This window comes from Suricata suricatta, chromosome 1 (genome assembly GCF_006229205.1).
Source record: "Suricata suricatta isolate VVHF042 chromosome 1, meerkat_22Aug2017_6uvM2_HiC, whole genome shotgun sequence".
NCBI lineage: Eukaryota > Metazoa > Chordata > Mammalia > Carnivora > Herpestidae > Suricata > Suricata suricatta.
This window is the reverse complement of record NC_043700.1, coordinates 37,207,788-37,229,612: the sequence shown is the minus strand read 5'-3', so window position 1 is coordinate 37,229,612 and position 21,825 is coordinate 37,207,788. Positions and strand designations below refer to the sequence as shown.

Here is a 21,825-nt window from a genome sequence, read left to right as displayed (position 1 = left end):
ATCACTGTGAATTTCTCTATTCATTCTCAGTATTCAAAGAGCAAAAATGTAAATGGCTGGAATGATGATCCAACAGAGGCTAGATTATACAAGTGGAATGGTGGCAAATCGAGGTGGCAGAGAGTGAAGGCGCTTAGTGAGAGAACAGTCGAGGTACAGGTAAAATGGTCTAGCAAGGAAATGACGCCTCGTGGGGTGTGACAGTCTCTGAGAAAGAGGATGACTGAGTGACCAGAGGACTTGAAATTAAAGAAAAGGAGTCATTATAAGAAAAGCTCCAGAACTACACAGGTATGAAGTGATGGTCGGAGACTAGTTTCTATTTAACAAATATTTGTACAGCACTTACTTGCCAGATACTGTTCCAATGGTTTAGAAATAAAAACGCACCTTAGTTCTGCATCTAAATCTGAGGTAGGGAAGTAGATTATTTCCATTTTATAGATGAGAAAATGGTTACGTAAGAGGTTAAATAAAAGGTAGCGCTGGAATCTGAACCCAGTTAAATACCATGCTATTTGTTCAGAGATCCGAGAGTTTGTAACATAGTGGCAGAGCTGTTCTGGATGATGAGAGGCCAGAGATACCACAAAGACAGGAAAACTGTTTACCTAAGAACATCTATTTCATCTTTTAGAGACTGAGCATCATCTGCCAAAGTGGTTAGTTCATCATTCTGTTGCCGGAGTTCAGAGATTTCCTTTTCTAACTCTTCACAGCGTATACGATAATCATCTTTGGCTGCTTCTAGTCTGTAATCAAAACAAAATAGACCAAGAAAATGCTATTTACTGTCTAGTAATTCTTACAACAGTAAAAGGAAATAAAAAAAACATGAGAATAAACTCCTGAATCTGTCTCCTACTTCTGTGACCATAAGTTCTACCTCCAAGTTTTAATTATCCTGAAAATGGATCCCACTGGTCCAAGGCTTGAGGAAACCTAACAACTGATTACCACTTCTCGGTTCAGAAAGTTAGACATCAAGTAATATTTTTCCAAATACAGTAGATATAATTTGTTTAAAGGTTTATTTTTGACTATGAAATTAACAGATGTTCCCTGTTGAAAATTTATAAAATACGGAAAAGAAAGCAAGAAAAAATATGTATTAATCTATATGGATAATACTGTTAACATTTTTGAGTATGTCCTCTAGTCTGGTTGCTGTTTATAGGTCTTTTCCCCTCCAAATATGGATAATACCATTCTTACTTCTTATTTTTTAAATCTTTCCTTTTGATTTACAAGATTGTCTCTAATGTCACAAATATTTATTGTTGATTATTTACTTTTTTTATTTGAGAGAGAGAAAGAGCGAGTGAACATGTAAGTGGGGGAGAGAGGCAGAAGGCGACAGTGTGACATGGGGCTTGATCCCACAAACAGCGAGAATCATGACCTGAGCCGAAATCCAAGAGTCAGATGCCTAACTGATTGGAAATCAGATGCCCATCACTTAAAAAAAACTTTTTTTGAGAGAAAGAGAGAGTAGGAGTGGGGAAGTAGAGAAGGTAGAGAGAATCCTAAGAAGGCTCTACACCCAGTGAGGAGACTGACCAAACACAAGGTCATGACTGGAACTGAAATCAAGAGTCAGATACTTAAACAACTGAGCCACCTAGACACCCCCTCCAGGTGTTCCTGTATTTACTTTTAATTTTATTTATAGAAATATTTCAATTTAACAGATATTCTTAATTTTTATGTAACTCTACTGATGAATTTTCTACCTTATAGTTTTCACTTTTAGTGTATGATTAGAAAGCTTTTTTCTTTTATCCTATATTTTTGTTAGTATTTACAGGGTTTCATTTTTAACACTAAAATTTTTATTTTCCCCCAGATTTCACTTTAGTATATTATGTAAGGATCTAATTTTTCCTGCTAAAATATCTACCCACTATCCCAAAACCATATAATAATTTAACCTTTATCTTTAACAAATAGTCTAACCTTTATTATATCTATGTGTCAGGGAATATTTTCAGTACTTTTCATGTTAACTCATTTAATACTCATTTAAGACAAACATTCTAGAAGGTAGGTAATTATTAGACCATCTTATAGTGAATGAAATGGAGGCATGTCCAAAGTTACACAGCTAGTAAGTGGCAAAGCCAGGATTTTTGGAATGTTTAGGAAAAAAATTAAATACTAGATTAAAATAGATTATCCTCTTGTTCTTTACTGAGAATTTCACATACCAAGCTTATTTTACATTATTTCTTCTCCTTTAACTTATGGATTGCAAGAGCTAAAATAAGAAATCTAACAGTTATTGTAATACACTTAATAATAACCAGTAGGTTAATAATCCTAGAATAAAGTTTATTTTCATATAGTACTGGAATGAAGCTGTTTTCTTTAGGATTATTTAAAAAATATTTATATATCAAATGTTAGTATTTTTAAAAATTATTTTTGTTGGTTTTGATGTAAGAGAGGGAAAAGTGGAAGTAAAAGCTTATGCTCCAGATGTTATCATTGTCTAGAAAATTGGATTTAACTCTCCCTCAACCATTTACTTTTAAATATTTGAAATCTACAATTTGAAAGATTAGTTCAATGAATACCTGCATACCCTTTGCTAGATTCATCTACTTACTGTTAACATTTTGCTTTATATGCTTTCTCTCACTCACTTTATGAGTAAACACATACATAAAATATATATATATTTTTTTGAGAACTATCATAAAGGAAGCTGCAGAGGTCATGACCCTTCACCCCTAAATACTTCAGCAATAAGGATAGTCTTTTATACATCATCACAATACCATTATTATATCTAACAAAATTAATATTAATTTAATATTATCTAATACATAGTCCATATTTAAATTTCTCCAACTGTAGTAAAAATGTTCCCTCTCTCTACCTTGAGGATCCAATGAAAACTTTCACATTATCTCTAGTTGTATTATCCCCTTTGTAGATTCCTCCTTTTGTTTTCTAAAAATATTGACTTTTGATGGGTGGCTCAGTCAGTTAAGTGTCAGACTTGGCTCAGATCATGATCTCGTGGTTTGTGGCTTTGAGCCTCACATCAGGCTCTGTGCTGACAGCTGGGAGCCTGGAGTCTGCTTCGGATTCTGTGTCTCCCTCTCTCTCTCTGCCCCTCCCCGACTTGCGCTCTGTTTCTTTCTCAAAAATAAACATTAAAAAATATAAAAAAATAAAGAGGAAAAATAAGCTCCTATTGACTTTTTTGAGTAGTCCTAGCCATCTTCAAGGATATTCCTTATTCTGATTATTTCCTCATGATTATATTCAGGTTAAATATTTGGCAAAAATACTATATGGGTGACACAGTACGCAGTGGATGCTGCTGCTCAGTTTGATGAATTAATCAAATGGTAAGTGCCAAATCCCTCCATTAAAAAAATATATTATCCCTTTTGTATAATCTCTGAGGGGCACATGGGTGGCTTAGTGGGTTAAGTGTCCAAGTTTGGCTTAGGTCATGACCTCACAGTTGGTGAGTTCAAGGCCCACATAGGGCTCAGATTCTGTGTGTCCTCCTCTCTCTTCCCCTCTGCCACTCTCTCTCTCTCTCTCTCAAAAATAAATAAAAACATTAAAAAAAATTAAAGCACTATGATACCACTATCACATCTATAAAAATTAATAATAATTTATTCAAAAAAATCTATGAGACTTAAAACTTAAAAGCTTGTATCAATGCTAAAAAAAGAAAAAAAAAGAAAAATACAAGGTCATAATATAGATAAGCCAAAAGTATTCTAACTGACTATAAGTAATAATAAATAGTGAGAGGTATAAATATGTAGTACTGATAAGTACTTGAATTGTTTAATGCTTCAAAGTAAGAACTGCAATATATATTACAACATGTATTCTGGATCAAATAAAATATTTAGATACTATTTCCTTTGTATCGAATACACAGGGCAATTCTAAATACCACTTTCCCAAACCATACTTTAAAAATTAGCCACAATTTAGGGGCCCCTGGGTGGCTCAGTTGGTTAGGCATCTGACTCTTGCTTTCGGCTCAGGTCATGGTCTCACAGTTCATGGGTTTGAGCCCTGTGTTGGGCTCTATGTACTGACAGTGCGGAGCCTGCATGGAAATCATTCTCTCTCTTTCTGCCCCCAAAGGGCCCCCCACCACCCCTCAGTTCCCTTAAAAACAAAACTGAAAAAAAACTAGTCACAATTTAGAAACAAAAGGGTACAGTCATACTTAGAGTTTACCGTCTTATCAATTCTGTGTTAAAAGGTCAAGATAAAGATGAAGATTTCTCAAACTTTTTGGTCTCAGGATCCCTTCACCCTCTTAAAATGACTGACATTTCAAAGAATGTTTGTTTATACAGGTTTTATCTATTGATATTTACTTGGATCACATTTAAAAATTAAAACAAACATCTAAATATATTGAAAGTAACAGTAATAAACCCATTATGTCAATATAGAAAACACATTATTTATGAAAAATAACTGTAGATCCTAAAACATAAAAATAGGGAGAAGAGTGGTGATGTTTTACATTTTTGTGATTCAAATAATCCAGTTTAACAGAAGACAGCTGGGCTGTCATAGCTATTTCTACATTCACCTGTTGTGACACCTTTTTGGCTGAAGTATATGAAGAAGATCCACCCTTGCACAGACTTGTCGTTAGAAAAGGGATGGTCTGGAAGCGTCTCTGAAAAGGCGCCGGCAAACCTGCAAGGGTCTGTGACAACATCTTGAATGGCTCATGTAGACCACAGGGGACTACTGCTAAGCGTTTGGAAAAGACTTAAGTATAGTTGTTTTTTTTTTTCCTGTTAAAGCAAAATATATTTTACTGCTAAATCTTTCGATTTTGTGGTTCTGTTTTATCTGGCAGGACACCAAACTTTTCCTTTTCTTCTTTTCCCTTTTACCATCCAATTGCCAAAGGGCCATTCTCCCTTCCTTTTTGGCCTTTTCCTCTCCCAGAAAATGTGTTTAGAAAACAGTCCCTTTAAACTAGCTTGCTCTCTAAATACGTCTATCTCTATAAATCAAGCACCTGGCCTTTTTAAACCAAGTACCTACAAAGCGCATCAATCTCTTTATGTTAGTCCTGCTATGTTTTCATGGTATCTGGTCCTTCAAGGCAATGCACTGGACTTTGAAATCTTTTCCTTGCAGTTTGTGGTTTAATCTCTTTTTTGTTTTAAAAGTGATTTCAGATTTTCAGTGAATTTAATCTTTCTGGTGAGCTCTCCAACTTACCCTCACGCCCGGTATTTTTCTGTCTTTCTCTAATTGTTTTTGTTAATCTGCCTTTTACTTGCCTCAAAAGCCTAGCGGGAGGGGGAGGGACAGGTGTGTGGGATGTGTGGCTCTTTTGTTTTTCTCATAAGAACAACTGAGGCATAATATCTTTCAGATAATATTGAGCATGTGGCTTTGATAGAATTTTTCCTAGATGTGAAGTTACCTTCATGTCACATGGGAAAATTTGGGGAAGTTGTTTATTTTACCTCTTCCTTTGGTTTGCAGCCACTAGTGTTATATAGCACTACCACTAGTGTTACATAGCACTAGAGTGGTATAGTCCTGGCACTATATTCTTAACTTTAAAAGACAGTTACCAAATGTTTAGCAGATAGACTTTAGTGAGTGGTCTTTTACCTGAATGTTTCTTCTTGGAGTTGTTCTAATTGAGTTTGAAGCTGCAGATGCCTCCTTCCTGCAGGACTATTAGGATCTTCTATAGAATCAGACTGATTAAGTCTCTCCATTAATACCTGATTCTCTGCCAAAAGACTACTTTTCTCCTCTTGCAATGCTGCAACCTGTTAGAATATAGGAAGACCAAAAAAAAAAAAAAGATAGGAAGACAAATTATTTCCTCCAATTACAGTGGTATTAGCATAATCACTTGTGAATTACCATTATGACTTAAAGCTGGTTTTAACGGACCTCCACATTTACATATTTAATTGACATTCCACATTTGCACTACTTTGGAATCTTGCAAAGGCAGAGCAAGAAGGATTCATTCTTTATATCTGAAGATCGTTCACCAAATAAGATGTAAATGGCAACTAAGCACACAAAAAGATACTCATGATTAATCATTAAGGAAATGCAAATTAACACTACAATGTTATACTAATACACTCCTAGAAAGGCTAAAATAAGAAATATTGGCTATATATACCAAGTGTTGGCAAAGATGTAGAATAAATGGAAGTCTTGTACACCTTTGGTGACAATGTAAAATGTTTTAAGCACTTTGGAAAACAGCTTTGCATTGTCCCAAAAAATTAAACATGCAACTACCACATGACCCAGGTAGTATCTACTTACTCGAGAGAAATGAAAGTACATGGCCACACAAAAACTTATAAAGAATGTTAACAACTGTTTTATTTGTAATAGAGAAAAACTAGAAACAACACAGATGTTCATCAACAGGTGAATGGATAAATTCTAGTATATGCATATAAGAGAATACTATTTAGCAGTAAAAAAGAATTAACTACTGATACCATCAACATGAAAATAATGAAAAAATCAGATAAAAAAAGTACATAATGTATACTCCTTCTTTATTCAATTCTAGAAGATACAACAAATCTAGAGTACAAAGCAGAGCTAGGGACTGAAGGGGGAATACAGAGTCATGATCAAATTTGAGGGTGATGGGTTCATTCTATCAATTGTGGTAGTTTTCACACATTCATACATATGTCAACATCAAAACATGAATGGTTTATTATATGTTCATTATATAGCAATAAAGCTGTAAAAACAAAGTTAACTGTCATTTCTAATACTTGTTCCCCATCTTCCTCTTTCTCTTGAACTCATTCTAGCTGGGCTACTGGTCCCTCCATTCTACAAAACTGCTCATCAGGATCACTACTGACACCTTCATGTCACTGCAATCAATCAACATTTGACACAATGTATCCTACTCTTTGAAGCATTTCCTTCTCTTGGCTACCAGGACACCTTACTCTCCTGGTTTCTGTACCAGCCCACCACGCTTCCCTGTCTCCTTAGTCAATTCTTCTTTATTTCCCTGCCTTTGGAGTACCCTATAGCTTTTCTTCTTTACATACAGTGATGGCTTCCAGTTTCCCAGCTGTAAACATCCTCTATTCAGTGACACCTCGCACAGTTTGATTTCTAGCCTGCAACCCCAAACTGGACATCACTTGGATGTTTAACAGGCATCTCAAATTTAAATTGTCCAGGGGAGCTCTTAATTACTCCTCACTCCCACTCCCTCCAGCCTTTCTCATTTCAGTGAAAAGGAACTCCATCCTTCCAGTTGCTCAGCCATAATCCTTAACATCTTTCCTTCCTACCCACATCCAAACTGTCAGCAAATATCACTGGCTCTACCTTCAAACATATTTTGACCACTTCTTACAAGCCCTAAATTCCAATTTAAGCTAACATTAATTTTTTTTTTTTTGGCCTGGATTTCTGCAGTGGCTTCATAATTAGTCTTCTAAATTTGGTCCTTGCCTCCTTTTAGTCTATTCTCCATACAGTGCCCACAATAATCCATTTACATAAAACTCCAATCACATGACTACTTTGCTCAAAATTCTCCAGTGGCTTCCCACTTACTCAAAGTCAAAATCTTTACAAAGGCTTCTAAGGTCTCTTCAGACTGATTTCCATTTCACACGCTCCTTAGAGGCACTCAGTAACATTTGTTGAATAGATGAATGAAGGTAAAATGCCAGCTCTATAATTTGTCAGATTTCTATAACTGCCATGAGTCTTTCTCAGAAGAGAGCAGGGGCTCTATTCCATGTCACTGGAGTATTTCACCCATTTCTGTACCTTCCTCCTTTTTATTTTTTTCAAACGATGTATGCCTGTATATTTGGCAAAAGTCCTTTCCACACACACAGAAAAAGGAGACTACAGGCATACCTCATTTTACTGTACTCCTCAGTACTGCCATTTTTACAAATCAAAGGTTTGTGGCAATCCAGTCTCAAGTCCATAGGCACCATTTTTCCAACAATATTGCTCACTTCATGTCATATTCTGATAATTCTTATAATATTTCAAACTTTTTCATTATTATTGTATGATGATCTGTGATCAGTGATCTTCGATATTACTATTGTAATTGCTTTGGGGTGCCAGCAAACACACACAAAAAAATGGTCAGTTGAGCTGGTAACTGTTGAGTGCGGCCTGACTGCTCCACTGACCAGCTGTTCCTTCCCCCACTAGCTAGCCTCTCTCTCTCCTCAGGCCTCCCCAGTCTCTGAGACATAAAAATACTGAAGTTATTAGGCCTACTATGTGTTCTACTAAGTGTTCTGGTGAAAGGCTGTGCATCTCTTATTTTAAATCAAAAGATAGAAATGATTAAGCTTAGTGAGAAAGGTATGTTGAAAACAGATAGGCTGAAAGCTAGGCCTCTTGTATTAAACAGTATAGCCTAATTGTGAATACAAAGGAAAAGTTCTTGAAGGAAATTAAAAATTTAAAGCTACTCCAGTGAACATGCAAATGATAAGAAAGTGAAACAACAGCCTCATTGCTGATCCCGAGAAAGTTTTAGTGGTCTGGAGAGACAGCCACAATATTCCCTTAGGGCAAAGCCTAAACCAGAGCAAGACAATAACTCTCTTCAACTCGATGAGGACTGAAAGAGGTAAGAATGCTGCTGAAGAAAAAGTCTCAAGCTAGCAGAGGTTGGTACATGAGGTAAAAGAGAAAAAATGACCTTCATAACAAAGAGTGCAAGATGAAGTAACAAGTGCTGATATAGAAGTGACACCAAGTTATCCAGGAAATTAAGGAGTTGAGTTAATTCATGAAGGTGGCTACACTAAACAGATTTTCAATGTAGATGAGAAATAGCCTTCTATTGGAAGAGGATGCTATTCATAGCTAGACAAGAGAAGTCAATGCCTTGCTTCAAAGCTTCAAAGGACAGGTCGACTCTCATTAAACGTTAATGCACCTGGTGAGTTTAAGTTAAAGCCAATGCTCATTTAGCATTCTGAAAATCATAGGGCCCTTCAGAATTATGCTTAATCTGCCCTGCCTGTCCTCTACCAATGGAACCTCAAAGTCCTGATGACAGCACATCTGCTTACAACATGGTTTAAGTATTTTAAGTCTACCATTGACACTTACTGCTCAGAAAAAAAGATGACTTTAAAAATATTACTGCTCATTGGGGCGCCTGGGTGGCTCAGTGTGTTAAGCGTCCGACTTTGGCTCAGGACATGATCTCACGGTTTGTGAGTTTAAGCCCCACGTTGGGCTCTGTGCTGACAGCCTGTTGTGGATTCTGTGTCTCCTTCTCTCTTTACCCCTTCCCCTGCTTGTGAGCTCTTTCTCTCAAAAATAAATAAACATTAAAAGAAAAATTACTGCTCAATGCCACCTGGTCACCAAAGAGCTCTGATGGAGAAGTACAATCAGATTAATGTTGTTTTCAAGCCTGTTAACATGATATCCACTCTGCAGGCCATGGATCAAGGAGTAATTTAGACTCTCAAGCACATTTTGGGGAGCATCTGCATGCCTCAGTTGGTTATGTGTCTGACTTGCGATCTGCGCTCAGGTAATGATCTTGCAGTTTGTGAGTTCAAGCCTTGAGTTGGGCTCTGCACTAAAAGTGTGGAGCCTGCTTGGGATTCTCTCTCTCCCTCCTCTCTCTGCCTCTCTCCCACTTGTGCTCACTCTCTCAAAATTAATAAATAAACATTAAAAAAAAAAAGAAGCACATTTGGTCAAGCTGTAGCTGCTACAGATAGTGCTTCCTCAAATGGATCTGGGTAAAATGAACTGAAAACCTTTGGAAAGGATTCACCATTCCAGATGGCAATAGGAAGATTCATGATTCATGGGAAGAGGTAAAAAAACAAATCATCATAACAGAGGTTTGGAAGAAGTTGATCCCAAGCCTCCTGGATGATTTTGAGGTGTTCAAGACTTCAGTGAGGAAAGTAACTACAGATGTGGTGGAAATAGCAAGAAAACTAGAATTAGAAATGGAGCGTGGGGGTGCCTGTGTGGCTCAGTGGGTTGAGCATCTGGCTCCTGATTTTGGCTCAGGTCACAATCCTGGGTTATGGGATGGAGCCCTATATGCAGCTCCTCACTGAGCGTGGAGCCTGCTTAAGATTCTAAGATTCTCTCTCTCTCTCTCTCTCTCTGCCCCTCTCCCCAACTTGCACCTCCTTTCTGTCCCTAAAATTAAAAAAAAAAAAGATTTTCTTTTCTCTCTGCCCCTCTCCCCTGAACACCCGCTCTCTAAAAACAACAACAACAACAAGAAAAACCCCAACAAACCAAACAAACCAAAAAAGAAATGGAGTGTGAAAATGGGACTGAACTGCTGCAATCTCAGATAAAGCTTTAATAAATGAGTAGTTGGCTCCATATGGACAGGCAAAGAAAGTGACTTGGGGTGGAGATGCTGTGAAGGTTGTTGAAATGGCAATAAAGGATTTAAAACATCACATAAACAATTGAGAAAGCAGCAGTAGGGTTTGAAAAGACTGACTCCAATTTTGAAAGAAGTTTTACTGTGGCTGAAATGCTATCAAACCGCATTAACATGTAAGATCATTTGGAAAAGGAAGAGTCCATTGATACAGCAAATTTCATTTTAACAAACTGTCACAGCCACCCCTGCCTTCAGCAACCAGCATCCTGATCAGTCAGTAGCCAAAAATGCTGAGGCAAACACTCCTCCAGCTAAAAGCTAAGATGATGGCTAGCAATTTTTAGCAATAAACTCTCGGAAAGAAAGAAAAAGAAAGAGAAAGTAAGAAAGAAAAAGAAAGAAAAAAAGGAAAAGAAAGGAAGGAAGGAAGAAAAAGAAAGAAAAAAAGGAAGGAAGGAAGGAAGAGAGTATACATTTATAGTGACAGCTCAGAGCCTGGAGCCTGCCTTGGATTCTGTGTCTCCCTCTCTCTCTGCTCCTCCCCCGCTTGCACTCTGTCTCTGTCTCTCATGAATAAACGTTAAAAAAATTTTTTTTAAGTCTTTTAAAATGTTTATTCATTTTTGAGAGAGAGAGTGCGAGCAGGGGATAGGCAGAGACAGAAAGAGACATAGATTCTAAAGCAGGCTCCAGGCTCTGAGCTGTCACTATAAATGTGTACTCTTTTCCTTTCTTCCTAATGTATACACTTTAATTTAAAAAGATCTTATTGCTAAAAATTGCTAACCATCATCTTAGCTATTAGCGTAGCTTTTAGCCTGACATGGAGCTCGAACTCACAGACTGAAAAATCATGATCTGAGCTGAAGCTGATGCTTAACTGACTGAGTCACCCAGGTGCCCTTACATTTGTTTTTAGACATAATGCTATTGCATACTTATGATGAAGTATAAACGTGACTTTTATACACACTAGGAAGCCAAATAATTCATTTGACTCGTTCTACTGGGATACGAGCATTACTGCAGCAGTACGGAACAAGGCCAACAATAACTCCTAAATATGGTTGTAATAAAAAATGATACACAGACATGATTTTAAGAAAAAATCAGACAAAAAAGGAGCTTATCCTAAAAAGCTATAGTTTCTTGTAGAGTGCTTCTGCTTTTAAGAGACAACTAGTTCATCTATTCCTAATTTTACTGTCTTGGGTTGTTATTTACATCTCTAAATGTTTTACACTTCTATTTCTTGATTTATCAAAATCAGACATTATCTAGTGACCCCTATGACAAGTTAAATTACAGCAACTTTTGCCTCCCTTCCTTTCCACAAACAGCTATGTCACTATTCTTGTTTCCTTCACTGGCCACCTGCTACTTAATAACTCTCTTCACTTAATCCCCCACCCATTCACTCTCTCACTCATGTGCCTACTATATGGACCATGGACGGCCTTCCAGGGAGGCCTAATGTAGTATTTGACATATCTGAGTGTCCAATACATATTTTATGACAAATTAATCCGGTGCATTTGGGCTGAGACTGGATGACTAGAAAGAGCTGGCAATGTAATGGCTGCTGTGCCCAAACTGCTTCCTGACTGCTTGTTGTTCCTTGTGGCTCCTCTCCTAGTTTACGTCTCAGCTACTATCACCTGTACCTCAACTTTCACAATAGCATCTCTCTAGGACAATTCTAAGTGATGAAATTGGTTTATATTATTACATTAGAGATCAGAGTATCACGTGTATTACTACTGTTTTCTGCAGAATTAAGCATGTTATAGGGCACTCCCGTCTCTTCTCATAACCTCTGCAACCCTGCCATTCACTTTGCAATATGTCTATACTAAGTCTGGTAAACTCTTCTGTAAAGAATCAAGCAGTGAATATTGCAGGCTTAGAGAGTCATAGATCTCTGTGACAGGTACTCAACTCTGTCCTTAGAGCAGGAAAGCAGTCACAGACAAGATGTGAAAAGCAAAGCTGTGCTACAATAAAACTTTACTTAGAAAAACAGATGACAACGTGTAGTTTGGCAATCCTAGCGTATAACTTATGTGACCAGATAAATATTATCTTATAATCCAACAAGTGTGCTATGATTACACTTCCTCCTATGTGCATCCAAAGCAATGACCAACACTTATGCCTTTCAAAGTAAAATGCTTCTATTATAAAATACTATGAACTATGTGTTTTCATGACCCAGTTTTAACAAGCATCAAAATATGGCCAATTATGTTTTATTTGAACCTCGATCCATGCCCCCAACCTCCTTCATTTTGAGGTAAATCCCAAATAATTCTTATATTCTGTCTTTTTATTGGTGAGAGATTTCTTGCAATTTACCTACCTTATTAATTTTTTTAAAAAATGTATTTATTTTTGAGATACAGGGAGACATGGGGCTCGAACCCATGAATGTGAGATCATGACCTGAGCTGAAGTTGAAGTCTTAACCGACTGAGCCACATAGGCGCCCCTCTTATTAATTTTTTAAAAATATGTTTAAGTAATCTTTGCACCCAATGTGGGGCTAAAACTCACAACCCTGAGATCAAGAGTCACATGCTCTACAAGAAGCAAGCCTGCATGTAAATTCGAGTATTTATACTATGGATATTGGCAAATACTAGAATCAGGGCTTTAAAAAATCTCTACTCCTCCTGAAAGCTAGCACTGATATCCCTCTGTTCTTTTCCTGTGTCTTTATGCCATTTTCATTTAGTTATTATAAATCTAATGGGGTTACAATAAGGAAAGAAAACTAGTATGTTTGATTAGACTCCCACCTTTAATCAAAAATCCACTTTCCCTTTTTTTCTCTTTAATTAGGGTTTTATAGCCAAACTGTACTACATGGTTACACCTGGTGTTACTTATAATGGTGCATTTCAAATGGGTGGTACACAGAACAGACCTCTTACCTGCATATCCAGTTCATGGCACCTTTGAGCAATTTCTTCCTTTGCTGACAAAGCTTCATTTAGTTCCTCCGTAGTTTTCTTCAACTAGTTAGAAACAAAGAGATACAATAAACATTTCAATATGAAGTAACAACAATTAATAATTACACAGGTATAATAAAGAATTAAAACACTCTGTCCCATTTCTTTCTGAGGGGCAGGGAGAAATGGAGAATCTTCTTCAAGAGTCAAAGGAAGGCATTTCTAACCTTGAGTATCTTCTAGTCCTAAGTCTTGTTTTCTCTGTACTCTGAATCTGGTACTTTCCTCTAATCAAGTTTTCTTACATTTGCCTATCTGGGCTACATGATTCTTGGTAATGTTGATTCTGTAATAACTGAGAAATTTTACCTTGATAAAATATGCATGTGCTAGAGGATAGAGGTTTCAACTGTTCAAATATATAGCTAATGTATTTCAACCCAAGTTATTCAGTCATATTAAACCTTTATGTTAGTTTGTATAACAGTTCTTAAAATATTATCTAATTCCCAACACAAACCAAACATTTCTGAGTTGTGTTCCAATAATATATAAACTCTAAGTTAACAAAACATGAGCAAATTAATTAAAATTAATTGATTACTTAAGAAAAGAAAAATTGGTTTAAAAATCATATTGGCTTTTCCTTTCATGTGACCAAACCTCTGTGTAACATAGATTAAAAAAAAAAATTCATACACGATAACAACTTTAGGAGCGCTTGGGTGGCTCAGTCTGTTAAGAGTCAGACTCTTGATTTAGTTAGGCTCAAGCCATGATCTCCAGTTCCAGCCTCCCACCTCACTACCCTTTGGGATAGTCCCTCTTTCCTCTCTTTCCTTCTCACTCTGCCTCTCCCCCACTCACATGCTCAAAGACTTGTTCTCTCTACCCCTACCTCCCTCTCAAAATAAATAAACTTAAAAGAAAGGTAACACCTTTAAAACCTAACATCACAAAGTAAGGGAAGCAAATTATAACTTGGGTTAAAATTATATCATGTTCAAAGATTTTCCTACAAAACATTTAGAAACCATGGGGAAATGAGAGAGGGTAATGTGAAGATATCTGTTCACTCTTTGGGACCAACGTCCCAGGATAGCTGGAACACAGAAACTGACAATGTAACTAACAGTAGTCTATTGAAAAGTAGTAATTAAAATTACAAAATAGGGGCACCTGGGTGGCTCAGTTGGTTAAGCGTCCGACTTCGGCTCAGGTCATGATCTCACGGTTTGTGGGTTAGAGCCCCGCATCAGGCTCTGTGCTGACAGCGAGCTCAGAGCCTGGAGCCTGATTTGGATTCTGTGTCTCCCTCTCTCTCTCTCTGTCCCTCTCCTATTCACATTAGTCTCTCAAAAATAAATAAAATGTAAAAAAAAATTAAAAAATTACAAAATAACTTTGGTTAAAGCCACAAGAATACACCACAGGGTTCCTTTAAAAATACAGTAGTTTCCTTAATGCATTTAAGTATCAGTGTACTGTTCAATTGTTCACAGAAGGTAAATGATCTTTATCACAAAGATAAAGGAAGAAAAATGTGAAATAAAAGGTATTTTGTATTATAAATAAATCATAAGATTAAATGCATGCCATTTCCCAGGAATCCATCTGTTGTGTTAAATGTAGCATGCAGAAAGATATCACTAATAGAAAAAGTAAAATCATTACTAGAAAACATGAATTATAATGACTGAAAGTTAATTTGCATAATGGGTTATGCAATATTTTAATTACAAATTTAATTACTAATGTGTAATACCCACTAGTAAAGTAGCTTAAGTTCTTGAATTTTAGTAAAAATCAAAGAATTAAACCAATATATCCTGTAAGCAATTTCAAATGAAACATTCTTTTCATTAATATATAAAGTTTATCCTTTTCAATCTCTGCATGGATAAAAACAATGCAAAATGATATACCTGGCGATCAAGGTCAACATAGGTATCATTTCCAGCAGAAACAGGAGATTCCTTGCTCATCAGCTGCAATTAAGATTTAAATGATTTGTCACTATGAGGCAAAAAAGACATCATATAAAATGTACTAACATAACAACATGAACACCCAAATCACCAAAGAATTATAAAAATTAAAAAAACACAAATGTAAAAGGAACATTTTCCTATACATTAAAACTTCTCAGTCTGGAATATTTTCTCATTCTAGAAAAATGCTTTCATTTAAAATTATAGCTCTGGGGGCACGTGGGTGGCTCAGTCAGCTGATTTCAGCTCAGGTCACGACCTCGTGGTTCGTGGGATGAAGCCCACACTCAGGCTCTGCACTGATTGTTGGGCTCTACCCCTCCCCCCACACTCACATGCATGCTCTCTCTCTTTCTCAAAATAAATTAACATTAAAAAAAATAAAATTATAGGTCTAAATTCTGGGGCTCCTTTTCACTGTAAGCCCAGGCATAAGAATCAGTTATTCTTATCACTAAAAAGACAGGTCTTTTAGTTTAAGAAGTGGATGGGGCCCCTGGGTGGTTCAGTTGGTTAAGCGTCCAGTTTTGGCTCAGGTCATGATCTCATGGTTCGATTTGTGGGTTTGAGCCCCACGTCAGACTCTGTGCTGACAGCTAGCTCAGAGCCTGGAGCTTGCTTCAGATTCTGTATCTCCCTTTCTCTCTGAGTCTCCCCTGCTCACACGGTCTCTCTCTGTCTCTCAAAAATAAAAACATTAAAAAAAAATTTTTTTAATGGCTAAATATTTTAAAGTGAACTTTTCAGCAAAAAAAAAAAAAAAAAGGAATACCAACACTAAGTAACTATTTCTAAAGAATAAATATGGGCAACATCAATATAAATCAATATAAGCAAAATGAACTGGCTAATGTTTGTAACACATGCACACACAAATTTACGTCTTAGCCTCTCTCACCCTGGTGTTGCAAAGAGGGATGATCCATAAAGTGTGAGGGGCTGGGGGAGAAAAAGATAAAATTCTGACTGTGACAAAAGTCAGGGGCAGACCCAAATGGTCCCAATTTCCTATTGCTTCCTTCTTATATTCTGTCTGAAGGACAAAAGAATGGAGGACAATTAGAAATGTGGGGATGCACTATTGAGAGATCTTATCATTTCAGCCTTCAATCCCATTGAAGACCTGAAATGTTATGTTCAGCTGTACCTTGTTCTTATCGGGGTTCTCAAAGTGAAGTTCTCAAAACAGCATCATTGTTGCCTGGAAACTCACGAGAAATGCAAATTACCAGGTCCCAGCCCAGATGTATTGACTCAAACTATTTAAGGTTCAGCAACATGTTTAAGAAAGTCCTCCAGCTGATTCTGATGCATAATGAAGTTTAAGAAGCACTGCTCTATATTAATGGGATGAGAAAAGTTCAAAGCCCCTTAGCATAATTGGGGGTGGAGGGATCTCAGGAAGAGTAAAAAATACTGGCCTCAATGTTTACGCTTTCCTTGTGACAATATTAATCAAAGGATTTTTAAGACTTCTTCCAACTGTGAAAACAATCCCATGGCAGAGAAGATACACTTCATTAAAAAGATAAAAAGGAAAAAACATTAATTTACCATCTAGAAATAATCATCTTTTAATAATTCTGAAATATTTAAGAAGCTACCAACCATGGGTGTAGCACAGGTCAAGTGAGAAAGACAAGCACAGTGTGGTAAGGGCTGTGACGGAATATCAGAGGCGGTATCTGATATGGAGGCAGGTGGCAGAAATACTAGGAGTCGTTGTCTGTCCCCCCCCCCGTCTTTTGCCTCTTCCCATTACTGCAGTTAAGTCCTCCTCATGACAAAGCAACACTTCTGAATAAAATCCTAGGTCTCCTATGCTCTGAACACAACATTTGTCATTCCTGCTCTCATTCAGTTATGTTTAGTTTACATGCTTCTCCACTTGAGGTTTCCAGCCCTATACCTCCCTCATTTCTCTCAGGTTTCCAGTCAGAGCCGATCACCTTCTTCCTTATTCTGCTTAGACTTTATAGTAAATGTTCTTGTTTTTGCCTGCTCATGTTTACTCCTTTCTTTTGCTAATATTATCTTATTTTGGGGAATCTTCCTACCCTGTTTAGCTTCCACGGTTCATCATTTGTTTAACCAACTACCTTCTCTTTCTAGCTTACATTTTTCAAGGTCTATTATGTTGATGGCTTTTGTCAATATCATCAATTCTCTTACCTCCATTCCTTGTTCCTGGTAAAATCTTAATCTAAAATCAATTCAAATACCTGTCTGTTCTGACCATAAATCCTGACTGCTAAGTACTGAGAGAGTAAACAAAAAAAAATTTTAGTCCTAAAACACTATTAATACATAGTTTCCAATTTCAACTGGGCCTTCAAAGTTGTCCCCAAAGTATAGTTATGCTTCCCCAGTCAGCAGTTTATTCCCTTCACAGATTATTCTAAACCTTCTTCACTTCTCAAACCTCACCAATATACCTACTCTTCATCAGAAAACTTTGTCTCCAAATAAAAATCTTCCATGTCTTAATCCACAAAATTGGCAACATTCATGCCCGTCCTTTCCTTCTCCAATCTTGTAATATAAGTGCTGTTCTTCCCATAAAGGCTAATCCCTCCACTTGTGCTCCCTGACCCAGTCTCTTCCCAGTTTCTCACAGACCCTGTACCATTTATCACCCTCTCTCTTATAAATCAACATCTGTCCTCTTACTTGTGGCCTCTTCCAATTAGCATTCAAAGAATTAAAAGACTATCATTTACCTGACCACCATTTATATTTCTCCAAAGATGAGTGCATGAAAAGATGCTCAACATCATTTGTCTTTAGGGAAATGCAAATAAGCTGCAAGGAGATACCACTTCATACCCACTAGGAAGGTTGACAAAGAGGTGGAAAAACTAGAATCCTAGTGCATGGCTGGTGGGAATTTAAAATGCTACAGCACCCATGGAAAAGAAGTTGGGGCTTCCTCAAAAAGTTAAACAGAGAATTGCCATATAGCCAAGCAATTCAATTTCAACATACCCAGAATAAGTGTTTAAAAAAAATGAAAAAAACAAAAACAAAAACCCTGGGGCTGGCTCAGTCGGTAAAGGATCCAACTCTTGATTTCAGTTCAGGTCATGATCTCAAGGTTGTGAGATTGAGCCCACGTCCATGCCCAGCGCAGAGCCCACTTAAGTCTCCCTCTCCCTGTCCCTTTGTCCCTCCCCAGCTCTCTCTCAAAAATATTCACAGCAGCATTATTCACAATAGCTAAAAGGTAGAACAATCCAAATGTCCATCAATTGATGAATGGATAAACAAAATGTTGCACATCCATACAATGGATTATTCAGCATAAAAAGGAACAAGTATTGATACATGCTACAACATGACCTTGAAAATATTATGCTAAATGAACAAAGCTAGACACAAAAGGCCACATATCTTATGTTTCCATTTATATGAAATAACCAGAATAGGGAAATTCATAGAGACAGAAAGCAGATTACTGGTTGACAGGGGCTGGAACAAGGAGGAAATGAGAATTGCCTGTGTAAGGGGTATGCAAGGTTTCCTTGTGCTGTGATGAAAAATGTTCTGGAACTAAATAGTGATAATGCTTGCACAACATTATAAGCACACTAAATGTTACTAATGGCAAATTTTTGTTATATATATTTTACCATGGTACAAAAAAAATCAAGGTCATTACTACTTGAATAAAGAAATATAAATAGAATGTGCCAAAAAAAAAAAAAAAGCCCTTCTTCCTTCTATTATTCTAGCCAGCTATTCTTTCTCTTTCTCCCTCCTAGGTCCAACCAATCACCAAGCCTACTGATTCATTTCTTAAAATTTTATGTTTTCTTTCTTTTCTTTTGAGAAAGAAAGAGACAATGCGAGCAGAGGAGGGACAAAGAGAGAGGAAGAGACAGAATTTGAAGACAGGCTCCAGGCTCTGAGCTAGCTATAAGCACAGAGCCCGATGCGGGGCTCGAACCCACGAACTGTGAGATCATGACCTGAGCCAAATTCGGACGCTCAACTACTGAGCCACCCAGGTGCTGCTCAAGCCTTCTGATTCAAGCTCTTAGAATTTTCAAATCTGTCCACCTGTCCCCACCCCACCAATAACCTAGTTCAGGCTTCCATCATTCTTTGCTGGATAATTACCAACATCTTCTTAACTGCTCTCCCATTTTCTAAACTGGTTTTCCTCCAAAGCATTCTTGTCATCATATGGATTTTCTTAAGTACAGATGTCAATGTATTTTCTCCCTAAAATCTATTCGTTGGTTTCCAAAATCCCAACTCTAATGAAACTGGTCAATATTTTAATGATCTTAGGTCTCTGGTTTCATTTCTAAGCACTTCCTACCTCACCATGTTTGCTATAGGCACCTTCCTTTAGCATCTCCAACATTCCATGCAGATCTTGCTTCTCTTGCCCCCTGGACTTTATTATTATTATTTTTAATGTTTTATTTATTTTTGATACAGAGAGAGACAGAGCATGAGAGGGGGAGGGTCAGAGAGAGAAGGAGACACAGAACCAGAAGCAGGCTCCAGGCTCTAAGCTAGCTGTCAGCACAGAGCCTGACGCGGGGCTCGAACCCACAAACCTGAGATCTGACCTGAGCCGACTGAGCCACCCAGGCGCCCCTTGCCCCCTGGACTTTAGGACAATTTTTACTCCTTCCTTACTTCATCTTATTCTTCTGTGCTCAGATGAGATGCCACTGTCCCTGCCCTGAGAAGCCTTCTGATAAGTCTCTAAACTGAGTTAGCTACTTCTTTGAAGTACTCCTAATATTTTTCCCATCATGGTATTTTCATTTTGAATGCTTTAAATGTAGTATGTGAATTGCGTGGCTAGCCATTTCTCCCACTTGACTTGGACTTCTGGGGCAAGAGACCATGTCTGTCTTTTTCACAATTGCATCCCAAATTCCTACTATAGCTTCTGGGTATGTGCTAAATGAATAACAGCTGGCGAAGTGACCACTTGAGCTAAAGCCGCCCCTGTGCTAAATGAATAAAAGAAATATGCACATAAATGACATATAATCTATTTTAAAATCTAGTTGTATGTACAATTTTATATACTGCTTTGTTTACCTGACATTTTAAATGTTTTCCCTTTGTCATAATATCCTCTTTCTAAAAATTTTTATCAGCTATATAATATTTCATGAGATGGAGGTCCTGTAAGTTAAACACTTGCTTCCTAATGGATGCACATTGTTTTCATATTTCTATTAGTATAAAATAGCTCAGGAAAGCATTGGTTCTTGGGGTTGGAATCTTGGGGTTGGGACCAAGTCTCATGCTGGGTATAGAGACTGCTTAAATAAATAAACCTTAAATAAAATAAAATAGTTTGAAAAACACTGTTGTACTTGATCTTGGTGTAAATTTTTAAAAAATTTTTTAACATTTCTTTTTCTTTTTTTCCTTTAATATTTATTTATTTTTGAGACAGAGAGACAGAGCATGAACAAAAGAGGGGCAGAGAGAGAAGGAGACACAGAATCTGAAAGAGGCTCCAGGCTTGATCTGTCAGCACTGAGCCCGACATGGGGCTCGAACCTATGAGATCACGACCTGAGCCGAAGTTCGACACTTAACCTACTGAGCCACCCAGGTGCCCCAACATTTATTTTTCAAGAGAGAGAGAGAGAGAGAGAGAGAGAGAGAGAGAGAGAGAGAGAGCGAGCGAGCACGTGCACAAGCGAGCGGGGGAGGGGCAGAGAGAGGGAGACACAGAATCCAAAGCGGGCTCCAGCCTCTGAGCTGTCAACACAGAGCCTGATGCGGGGCTCAAATCCATGAACCGCGAGATTATGGCCTGAGCCAAAGTTGGACACTTAACCAACTGAGCCATCCAGGTGCCCCTTTGGGCTAAATTTCTAAATAATTCCTTGGGCTAGATTTATAGAATTAAGAAACACTTGGTCATAGACTTATAGAAAAACTGGCAAATATAGAAAAGAATATAGAATATCCAACCATTTGGAGATAGTTAACGTTTTGGGAAGTTTGTTTTCACTCCTCTTAATTTCTAACCGAAATGGGATTCTACTGCTCATGTGCTGTTTCCCTAGATAAGTCTAACCCATGTTGTTATGTTTTTCAAAAATATACTTCAATGCTACATATTATGCCAAAGTATTATTCTACCATAATTTACTTATCTGTCCCCCTGTTGCTGGGCAGCTAGCGTATTTCTAATATTTCAGCTAGAAAATAACGTTGAAATAAACAATCTTGAGGCAATATAGCACAACAGTTCTAGGTATGGTTTCTGAATTCAGACAGCTTAGATCTGAGTTCTAACTCTGCCAGTACTGCTTACATGAACTTGAGCAAGTTATTCAGTCGATGTTTCACTTCCCCTTTTATAAAATGGGGATAATAACAGTATATACCTCAAAATATTCTATTAATTTTTCACTATTTTTATTGTGGTAAGATATACGGAACATAAAATTTGCCATTTAAAAATTTTAAGTGTACATTCAGTAGTACTGATTATAATTTTAAAAGT

The 21,825-nt window shown here is 37.3% G+C and overlaps 1 protein-coding gene across 3 annotated transcripts in view; it reads right to left on the bottom strand.

The window, feature by feature from the left end:
* The window catches only part of HOOK3 (hook microtubule tethering protein 3), a 120,563-nt gene that overhangs the window by 57,497 nt on the left and 41,241 nt on the right, over positions 1-21,825 (bottom strand). For all 3 annotated transcript variants that reach the window (XM_029936732.1, XM_029936719.1, XM_029936725.1), the window contains exons 7-10: positions 15,267-15,329; positions 13,321-13,404; positions 5,635-5,798; positions 612-752 (exon numbers count right to left, since the gene is read on the bottom strand). In XM_029936732.1, coding sequence (XP_029792592.1) covers positions 612-752; positions 5,635-5,798; positions 13,321-13,404; positions 15,267-15,329 — 452 coding nt within the window. The remainder of the gene's footprint in view (positions 1-611; positions 753-5,634; positions 5,799-13,320; positions 13,405-15,266; positions 15,330-21,825) is intronic.